The sequence below is a fragment of the Salvelinus alpinus genome, chromosome 29 (assembly GCF_045679555.1).
Source record: "Salvelinus alpinus chromosome 29, SLU_Salpinus.1, whole genome shotgun sequence".
Classification (NCBI taxonomy): Eukaryota; Metazoa; Chordata; class Actinopteri; order Salmoniformes; family Salmonidae; genus Salvelinus; species Salvelinus alpinus.
In genome coordinates, this window is record NC_092114.1 from 38,947,165 (window position 1) to 38,958,181 (window position 11,017).

Here is an 11,017-nt window from a genome sequence, read left to right on the forward strand (position 1 = left end):
TGGGCTCATATGTAATACACGCAATGACTACATCAAGCGTGTGACTCTAAATGGGTTGGATGCATTTTCTGTTTGTTTCGGGTGTGTTTCAGATTATTTTGGGCCCAATAGAAATGAATGAATGGTAAATAATGTATTGTGTCATTTTGGAGTCACTTTTATTGTAAATAAGAATAGAATATGTTTATAAACGTTCTACATTCATGTAGATGCTACCATGATTACAGATAATCCTGAATTAATCGTGAATAATCAGTGAGAAAGTGCCAACCTTCCCTGTTATTGTAATGGTGAGGGGTTAGCATATCTTGGGGGTATATGCTATTTTGTGCATCTGTAACTTTCTCACTCATCATATAAACGTTTTAAGTTGTACCAATATGTATTAATTGTAATGATTTGTATGTTGCTGTCTTGTAAATATATAGGTTTAGATACAGACAGTTATGCATTAGTTATAACAGGCTTATAATATTTACTAATTATCTATTGCTAATGATGCCTCAAATGAAATAGGGCGCATTCCCTCAGAAATAGCCTACTCAATTATAGTGAGGACCGTCAGATTTACATATTTATAATCAAACACACTTACATGCTGTGTAAACGTATTTTTTCTTAAGATTTTATTGATTCCACCCAGAGGTCATTAAGTAAACAAAATATAATGCACATAAACAAAATGGACACCGTGTAAATTATGAAACACATAGGCAGAACCAGAGAAGACTTTCACATTGGTCTCTTGGAAATCATGACTGTTTTTCAATCCGCAGTCCCAAAACTGATGTGAATAGTCAGGCATATGAACACCAAGATCTGCATGTATGAACAACCGTGAATGATTGAGTGAAGATTCATCTCACAGAGTGTCACTGATTGGTTGATTGTAGTGTCACTCTACTCATCGTGGAACTTGGGTAGCTTGTCTCCAGGGATGACCATATGCTCCACCCCCTCCTCGGTGATCACCACCAGGTGTGCCACGCCTCCGCTGACATTGTCTCTGCCCATAGCTAGGGCCAGAGCTAGGTGGGGTGAACAGGAGAAAAACAAAGGGGAGGAAAGAGAGGAAAATAGATCAGAAGGCAGGTAGAGATGGGTATGAGACCATATCTGTCCACTTTTTCAGGAACAGCTCTCTTGTGTTCCAGTGCCAATAATCCCATAGCAAACCCATCCTACAATCACTCTCCTGTCCCACCGGAAGATGTTTCCAATAAAATAAAATGTCTTATCTGACGTCTTTTATCCTATATGAAAACAGTGCCATTCGAATAAAACAATGAAGCCTATGAGATTCTACAGGAAAAAAATCTACTTTTACCATTTGTAGCAAACTGCAGGCACTCCTCTTTGCTCATGTCAGGTTTGTATTTGGCGTCGGCGTAACCGTAGATGTACGTGCTCCCTGATCCTCCGATGGTGAACGGCTGACTGAGTAACATACCGCCCAGGGCCACCGTGTAAACCTACAGGTGAAATAACGGTTAGAAATGGTGTGTGTGTTCTATTCTATCGTGCTCTATTCTATGTCTGTTTGTTACGCCCCATGGCGTCACCTGTGGCCCTTTCTTCCTGTCCCAGCCTGCAGTGATGAAGCCGGCCTGCAGCTCCTCCTTGTTGTTGTAGCAAAGCTCCTTCAACACGGACGCTGCTGCCTTCACCAGAGGAGGGGACTCCATCTGAATACTTATCACACAGGATAGACACAGAGAAGACATGTCATCATTCAGGATCAGGATTATTCCACCGTTTGTTTCTATGTCTATTGTAGTGCAAGAGGCAGTAGCCTAGAGGTTAAGAGGTTTGGGCCAGTAACCGAACATTTGCTGGTTCGAATCCCCGAGCCGACTAGGTGAAAAAAATCTGCCTTTGAGCAAGGCACTTAACCCTAATTGCTTTCTGGATAAGAGCTTCTGGTAAATGTAGGCTGCACATTACTACTAAGACCAGATCTAAAATGGAGGTCTCCCTATTGCTGTTAATAATACAAATCAATCACACATCAATCAAGCTTCATTAGTTTGATATGAACAATCATGAGCTATGTTGAACCAGACAAGGACAGAGACAGGGACAGGGAAAGGGACAGGGTGGTCCATACCTGTGAAAGGAGATCTGGAACTTGGCAGCCTTGGTGACAGCCTGAGCGTCTGCCAGGGAGCCGGCGATGCAGCAGAATATCCTGTCATGAACCTGGATCAGCTTGTTGATGGTCTTAGAGGACACGTAGCTCCTGTGGGTGAAGTGGAGATAGAGACACATTAGATAGAGACTCCTGGAGACACATTAGATAGAGACTCCAGGAGACACATTAGATAGAGACTCCAGGAGACACATTAGATAGAGACTCCAGGAGACACATTAGATAGAGACTCCAGGAGACACATTAGATAGAGACTCCTGGAGACACATTAGATAGAGACTCCAGGAGACACATTAGATAGAGACTCCTGGAGACACATTAGATAGAGACTCCAGGAGACACATTAGATAGAAACTCCTGGTGACACATTAGATAGAGACTCCTGGTGACATATTAGATAGAGACTCCTGGAGACACATTAGATAGACTCCTGGAGACACATTAGATAGAGACTCCAGGAGACACATTAGATAGAGACTCCTGGAGACACATTAGATAGAGACTCTTTAGACACATTAGATAGAGACTCCAGGAGACACATTAGATAGAGGCTCCAGGAGACACATTAGATAGAGACTCCTGGAGACACATTAGATAGAGACTCCAGGAGACACATTAGATAGAGACTCCAGGAGACACATTAGATAGAGACTCCTGGAGACACATTAGATAGAGACTCCAGGAGACACATTAGATAGAGACTCCAGGAGACACATTAGATAGAGACTCCTGGAGACACATTAGATAGAGACTCCAGGAGAAACATTAGATATAGACTCCTGGAGACACAATAGATAGAGACTCCAGGAGACACATTAGATAGAGACTCCAGGAGACACATTCGATAGACTCCTGGAGACACATTAGATAGAGACTCCAGGAGACATATTAGATAGAGACTCCAGGAGACACATTAGATAGAGACTCCAGGAGACATATTAGATAGAGACTCCAGGAGACACATTAGATAGAGACTCCAGGAGACACATTAGATAGAGACTCCAGGAGACACATTAGATAGAGACTCCTGGAGACACATTAGATAGAGACTCTTTGAGACACATTAGATAGAGACTCCTTGTGACACATTAGATAGAGACTCCTGGAGACACATTAGATAGAGACTCCTTGTGACACATTAGGTAGAGACTCCCGGTGACACGTTCCAATGTATATATTGCTATAAGTGATGGCTGATTTATTTAATATGTTGCGTGTCACAGACTTGTATTTGATCATAAAGACATAGAGGAAAGGAGGGGCAATATGATTAATTTGGTTCCAGGTGTTGAAGATCCTCCTTACCCTCCGATGGACGCCCTGGAATCTGAGCCAATGATAACCCCTCCATTGAACGTCACCGCCAAGATGGTGGTCTGTAGGAGATTTTTAAAATCATTAATAAATGAATAATCAGTTAGATGGGGTGAGCATACAATTACAATATAATATATAATAATATATTTGTAGGATAATATATTTATGACATATTTATAATATATGATCTAAGGTTAGTTTTACTTATGATCAAGTTTACAGTCAATGGATAAACGGGATTTGGGAGGCTAAACTGATCCTAGATCAGTGGTAAAGTGTAGGCTAATTTCTACCCTGAGCTTGAGTTGCAGATGAATGACTCAAAAGCGAAAGTAAATTCAGCACTTTGTTCGTCGGAAATATTAAATACGTCTATTATTATCAAGTTAAATGTATAAACGTTTTCCTTGAAGGTTCAACTTTAGGCTACTAAGATGAATTAATGACAAAATCAACAAGGCAACCTAGAATTAAAACCCTCAGTGTAAATTCGGCTACGTTCGTCCCAAAATGTACTGTTAATCGCAGCTTCCAATTTATGAAAATGTAACATTATCAGGTACAAAATATGAAAAACAATTAACTTACGCCTGTGCTAACTCCTTTGATTTGAGAGTCCATAAAGTGTCTTTCCAGTATTTCCCGAAAACCGATGAAAAATACGGATAAAACTGCGTCCCTCAGTCACATACGGTCACACCATGTCAAGAAAATAGCGACCTCTTCAGGGACTTGAAATGCGCGATTGTAGTGAAGTCAAAATCTAAGCACTGAGTGCAAAATTAAGTTCTTCAGGTATGGCGCTATCAAATGTTGTCGTAACACCTGCATCGGGATTTAATTTTGAGAACGTCTCAAGGTAGGATTTCCCTTTTATCTTTAAGGATAATAGCATTTCGTATTTTTTGGGTAAATAGTAAACTTCGTATTTATTATTTATCTCTTCTCATACCAAGCCTATATCAAAAGTGAAAGTAACGTATCTTGTATAATCGTGCAAATATCTTTTCTAAAAAGACCAGCAAGTCTACATAATTGTAAAGGTTGAATTTGATTCTTTCTGCATTTTCTTCTAATGAAAGTCATACTTCTATGTGTTAATCAGCTGATTGTAATTGTATTGATCTGGTCATCATTAGATAGGGATTTTCTTAGTAAGAATTTGTGGTACACTATTGGTATTGTGTTAAAGTGTGTTTGATTTGTCTATATCTTTATCAAACAGAAATGTTACTCTGAAGGGTCTGCTGGAGGGAGGACATAACAAGGCACCTAAGCCTATGAAGACAGGGACCACCATAGCTGGACTAGTGTGCAAGGTGAGAGCGATGTCCTCTGATAAAGGGCAGGCATCTCTAACAAGTGGAAGATTCCACATAGTGGGAGCATTTCAGTTCATTTCACATAGTGATATATTATTATGATCCTTGCCTGTCGTTATGTGACTTAAAAAAATACAATCATTATGGAAATGAATTGTGTTTACTGATAGTAAAATGGAGTGTTCTTTGGGTCCTTGTTTGTGCAGGATGGAGTGGTTCTGGGAGCAGACACACGGGCCACCTCAGGTGAAGTGGTGGCTGATAAGATGTGTGCCAAGATCCACTACATCTCCCCCAATATGTAGTGAGTAGGCCTACACCTGTTTAAGGGATTGTCCATGTGTGACATGTTTAGAATGGAATTGATTGTCATGTGTGGAAGAGAGAAGTGGAAGAGTAGTGAACAAATGTAGGCTGTCACTTTAATTTGAGATAGCCATGCCCACACATCCATTGTTCTCCTGACCTCTCCTGTCTACTCCCTCGCTCAGCTGCTGTGGTGCAGGAACTGCAGCGGATACAGAGAAGACCACCGACCTGCTCTCCTCCAACCTTACCATCTTTTCTATGAACAGCGGCAGGAACCCACGTGTCGTGATGGCAGTAAACATATTACAGGACATGCTATTCAGGTGTGTGTGAGTGTGTGTGTGTGTGTGTGTGTGTGTGTGTGTGTGTGTGTGTGTGTGTGTGTGTGTGTGTGTGTGTGTGTGTGTGCGTGCGTGTGTATCTTTACACTCTCCATTACAGCAGTGGTTCCCAACTCCGGTTCTAGTGTATCCCCAACAGTACACATTTTTGTTGAAGCTCCAGACAAACACACCTCATTCAACTTGTCAAGGGGTTGATGATTAGTAGAATCAGGTGTGTTTGTCCGGAGCCACAACAGAAATGTGTACTGTTGGGGGTACTCAAGAACCGGAGTTGAGAACCACTGCATTAGAACAACTGCAATCTGCAGTTCAAAAAACTAAAAAGCGGGCACCCAGCCACTGATTTGGTAAACAGCTGGGGGATGGGGCTGGAGAAATGTAACCACTCTCAAATTCATACACAGAGCTATGGATGGAAGAACTGACCAAACCGTGAGGTTTTACCATGTCCTAGATTCAATCAGTTCAGCATTAACCAGCGATAACCAACAATCACATAGCATATAATTAAGGAATAAGTTCCGAGGAGGTGTGGTATATGGCCAATATACCACGGCTAAGGGCTGTTCTTAAGCACGACGCAACGCGGAGTGCCTGGATACAGCCCTTAGCCGTGTTACAGTATATTTGCCGTATACCACCAACCTCAAAGATGCCTTATTGCTATTATAAAGTGGTTACTAACATCATTAGAGCAGTAAAAACAAAAATGTGTCATATCTGTGCTATACGGTCTGATATGTCAGCCAATCAACATTCAGGGCTCGAACCACCCAGTTTATAATTGTTTTTATTCAGGCGATGTCAGAAGTGTAACTGCGTTGGAGCTGTCAAATCGGTGAGCAGCTGCTCGTGTGGTCAAATAGAAAATCACTAAACAAAATAATAAGGATTTTTATCAGCCTAATCAAGGTATAGAATAGATTGCATCACACATTCCAGTGTTCGAACACGGCTGCATGGTATTTCTACTAATGCATCCTATGGCAATGTCTGCCATATGTACAGTATAACGCCCAGTGCCGCTTCTGGGTTCGACAGTTCCAATGCAGTTACACCTCTGACATCGCCTAAACAAAAACAATGATATGCTATGCATTTGTCGGTTATTGCAGGTTAAAGCTGAACTGATTGAATTTAGGCCCATGTTTTGAGGCTATACAATGTTATTTAGAATTACATTGTTTACAAACATTGGAGTAAAAAAGTATTCTATTTTGGGTTCTGATACGTGTACGACAGTTGAACTAAGCTCATGAGGCATTTATAAGTTATATTCTTCAAGAATCAAAGGGTACATATTCATTTAAAAGTCCAAAAAATGGATGTAGCAAATGCAGATGGCCCCTTTAAACATCGCATTCTGTTGAAATAACTCACCTCATCCACCACTATAGCCGCTCCAATGTAACCGCCTTTCATGTCAGATAGGTTTGATTCAAAATAGTCATTCTTGTTTGTTCATAATGTATCTCATATGTGTATGTTTAGGTACCGGGGCCAGATAGGGGCCAGTCTAATCCTAGGAGGGGTGGACTGCACCGGTAATCACCTCTACACAGTGGGGCCCTATGGGAGCATAGACAATGTGCCATACCTTGCAATGGGTGAGGGACTGCTACTGTGTCAAGCATACATAAGCATACATCCATATACTGTTATTGTGTGGGCCATTATTAGTTGATTAATCGACTAGTCATGAATAATCTATAAATGATGACATTTAGTTGATTCCGATTTGTGTTTTGTGTAGGGTCTGGTGACTTGGCCGCTCTGGGGATTCTGGAGGATAGATTCAAACCTAATATGGAGGTGAGTGACTTTTCCTTAGGCAGGCTAGGGGTTGTCATACATGTAGTTCTTATGTCATCACATCGAAAGACTTCAAGTCTCAAGAGTTAAGTCATTGGACTCACCATAAAGAAGGCATCAGATTTGTTTACATTAAGCTGGATGTATTACAAACCTACCTCCCCCATTCCAGTCCCTTCACTCACTCCTCATCCCTATGCCCTTCTAGTTGGAGGAGGCTAAGGAGTTGGTCCGGGATGCCATCCACTCTGGCATCATGAGTGACCTGGGCTCAGGCAACAACATAGATATCTGTGTCATCACTAAACAGGGGGTGGACTACATCAGGCCGTACCAGGAGTCAGAGTATAAAGACAAGAGGTAAATGGTGTCACCATCATCAGATTCTGCTTCAACTATTATTCTAGACAGCGTATTTGAGAACTATTTTTTTGACAGAACAGTGATTAATTTCTATCTTCTCTCTCTCTGTCTCTCTCTCTCTCTCTCTCTTCTCTCTTTCTCTTACTCAGGCAGAGAAGATACAAGTATCGCCCAGGTACAACGTCTATTTTGACAGAGAAAATAGTCCCTCTGGAGCTGGAGGTAGTTCAGGAGACAGTCCAGCGGATGGATACCGCCTGAACCTGACCACTCAGAAACGACAAAAATACAGTCACACAGAGAGGCTTTTCACAATATTCAGACATAAAATCAGTGAATACAATACACCTAATAATGACAAGATGTGACTACTAGGTGACACTACAATGCAAAGCCATAAAAAAACATTGTCACATAAAGGTCTGAGTTCAATGAACTGTAGTCACCAATACATGTTGAACAGGTATAGTAGGTCTAGGCTATAGCTGTGTCTATATGCACTGGGTGAAATATTGGAAAGTGATTGATTGAATAAAAAGTCTACATTATTTTTCATGAATACGTGTTTGAGTTTTCCCTCACTTTTAGCTTTCCACTTTCCTTATAGCAGTTTCAGCTCACAGAATCTTAATGTTTAAAAAATATATTATTTCCATGGTTCACCAATGAAGAATAGGTCTGCAATTACAATCCAGGGGATTTAGATATTTCAAATGTAATACAGCATAACATTTATACTGAACAAAAATATAAACGCAACAATTTCAATGATTTTGCTGAGTTACAGTTCATATAAGGAAATCAGTCAATTGAAATAAATGCATTAGGCCCTAATCTATTGATTTCACATGACTGGGCAGGGGCGCAGCCATGGGTGGGAAACAGCTCTGGTGGACATTCCTGCAGTCAGAATGCCAATTGCACGGTCCCTCAAAACTTGAGACATCTGTGGCATTGTGTTGTGTGACAAAACTGCACATTTTAGAGTGGACTATTATTGTCCCCAGCACAAGGTCCACCTGTGTAATGATCATGCTGTTTAATCAGCTTCTTGATATCACACACCTGTCAGATGGATGGATTATCTTGACAAAATATAAAATGCTCACTAACAGGGATGTAAACAAATTTGTGCACAACATTTGAGAGAAATAATAAGCTTTTTGTGCGTATGGAAAATTTCTGGTATCTTTTATTTCAGCTCATGAAACATGGGACCAGCACTTTACATGTTGTATTTATATTGTTGTTCATTGTAGTTCTCTCCCCGTGACTCTTTGTGAGTGACTCCTTGAGCACGGGAAACCTCTAACAGGTAAGTCTTCATATTTACTGATGACGACCCACAAATGATGCTCTGCGATTGGCCAAATGTGTGATACGTTTTCAGTCAGTTTACTGTATATTGCTGTGATAAATCATGTCAAAACTTAATGACTATTAACAGTTGTTTAACAGTTGTTTATCCGTATGACTAGGGGTGGTTAGGCTATTGTCAAATAATACTCGGAATGAGTACGCATATTATAAGCAACAGTTGGGTTACTTTTTCGATTAGGAATGAAAATGTATATTTAAAACCCTTTCGGTTTCGTTTGCATTTGGACATATATTTCCTTGACGCGTCAGATCGAAGTCAAGCTGTATTTTCACTTTCAAATTGTATTAAGATACAGTCTACATTCTTATATTTGATTTAATCATTATGGCACTTTTTGACGTAAGTGGTTATAAGTCCCACGCGGGACTTCGTGGGCAGATTCTTGGAACAGGAGTAGGCCATATTGTTGACCGACCGAATCAGGAATTTGCTGTCCCAGTTGGAGTGGATGTGAGTATTTTACGCGTCTTTCAATCTGCAGTTCGTTTCTGTTTCTTTTGTGACAATGATATGGTGATCTAATGTGTCCTATGTGAAGTGAACTATACCTTACTAAAGCATGGTTCAATGGAGACTCACAACTCACCTCAAGCACACTTTTACGCACGCACAAACATACGCGCACACGCATGTATACCACCTGACAAAATGAAGACGAGCTGCTGTCTCACATTTTTAAACGATTGGATCAATCTATTTCTCAGTCCCCCTCTATATTTCGCTCTTTCTCTCCAGCCTTCAGGGTTCCTGAAGTCATGCAGCCGTGAAGGTGGTGTGTCCATTGATCTGAACCACGGAACAACTACACTGGCTTTCAAATTTCGCCATGGCGTCATTGTGGCTGTGGACTCCAGGGCCTCAGCTGGCAGCTACATTGGTAAACATCACATTCCATAGGGATTCGTTTTTAGTCTCTCGTTTCTGTCAGACACTTGTGTTCATCCGACAATACAGTGCCTATACACAGTAAGAAACTAGTAAAAGCATTCTACTATTACTACTATAACTGCCTACCGTATTGTGAGTACTAAAACATCTACAAGTGGTAATTGTAAGATCATCCATTTGGATGTGATTTACCTTGGAAAGTTGATGTGATCAGCCTTGAGTTGGTCCATTAGATTTTTGTTCCAGCAGCAGTCGTAGACACATCCGACACATCAGATGCAGAATGGATCTCGGGGAGATCTACAACCAAACATAAAGCAATCATTCTCTAACCCCTTTGCCATGCATTTGTCTTTCCCTGCAGCCTCGAAGGAGGCTAACAAGGTGATAGAGATCAACCCTTACCTGCTGGGGACCATGTCTGGCAGTGCTGCTGACTGCCAGTACTGGGAGAGACTGCTGGCTAAGGAGTGCAGGTCTGTTAGAGCTTGTCTCTGTTGGATTGAGTCCCGCTATACAGTTACATGGTGTTAATATCACAATCACTTATGTCTGTCTGTCTGTCTGTCTGTCTGTCTGTCTGTCTGTCTGTCTGGCTGGCTGGCTTATGCACAAGGGGAGGGCCAGCTGGGGTTGCATGGCCAGAAAATTGACTAATTAATGTAATTTCCATATACTCAAAACAAATGCATGGGACATAAAGTAAGCACAGCACAACCATATCAATATCAACCAGTAACTTTGTAGTTAACATCTACTTAATGTTTTGGCCATAATGCTTATCTAGACTAGCCCTCTCCTGTATTTAACTTCTTGGTCTGCTTCCAAGCCAAATTAATGCCTTCATGTCTCTGGGGTGTTATAATGTATCTGGAAGTAAACCAGTGTTTTAGCACTCTGACTGCCTTGTCTCATACAGTGACTGACCATCTCTTTGTGTCTCAGGCTGTACAAACTGAGGAACAAGCAGAGGATCTCAGTGTCTGCAGCCTCTAAGCTGCTGTGTAACATGATGCTGGGATACAGAGGCATGGGCCTCTCCATGGGCAGCATGATCGTTGGCTGGGACAACAAGGTACATGGAGGGAGGGAGTGGCGTTTGCGTGCATGTGTGGTGTGGTACGTGTGTGTG

The 11,017-nt window shown here is 41.3% G+C and overlaps 3 protein-coding genes across 3 annotated transcripts in view; 2 read left to right on the forward strand and 1 right to left on the reverse strand.

Moving 5' to 3' along the window:
- Positions 1-603: 603 nt before the first annotated feature.
- psmb12 (proteasome 20S subunit beta 12) lies at positions 604-4,193 on the reverse strand. The gene is made up of 6 exons (XM_071374566.1): positions 4,055-4,193; positions 3,455-3,525; positions 2,108-2,239; positions 1,563-1,692; positions 1,328-1,472; positions 604-1,028 (listed from the first exon to the last, which is right to left on the reverse strand). The coding sequence occupies exons 1-6, from the start codon at positions 4,085-4,087 to the stop codon at positions 901-903; spliced, it is 639 nt and encodes a 212-aa protein (XP_071230667.1). The 5' UTR covers positions 4,088-4,193; the 3' UTR covers positions 604-900.
- On the forward strand, positions 4,184-8,175 carry psmb13a (proteasome 20S subunit beta 13a). The gene is made up of 8 exons (XM_071374562.1): positions 4,184-4,325; positions 4,692-4,785; positions 4,995-5,092; positions 5,280-5,420; positions 6,933-7,048; positions 7,195-7,253; positions 7,462-7,613; positions 7,766-8,175. Exons 1-8 carry the CDS (start codon positions 4,264-4,266, stop codon positions 7,875-7,877), a joined length of 834 nt encoding a protein of 277 aa, XP_071230663.1. The 5' UTR covers positions 4,184-4,263; the 3' UTR covers positions 7,878-8,175.
- Positions 8,176-9,009: 834 nt separating this feature from the next.
- The window catches only part of psmb8a (proteasome 20S subunit beta 8A), a 2,954-nt gene continuing 946 nt past the window's right edge, over positions 9,010-11,017 (forward strand). The window contains exons 1-4 of the mRNA XM_071374563.1: positions 9,010-9,447; positions 9,733-9,874; positions 10,250-10,361; positions 10,831-10,960. Coding sequence (XP_071230664.1) covers positions 9,322-9,447; positions 9,733-9,874; positions 10,250-10,361; positions 10,831-10,960 — 510 coding nt within the window. The 5' untranslated portion in view covers positions 9,010-9,321. The remainder of the gene's footprint in view (positions 9,448-9,732; positions 9,875-10,249; positions 10,362-10,830; positions 10,961-11,017) is intronic.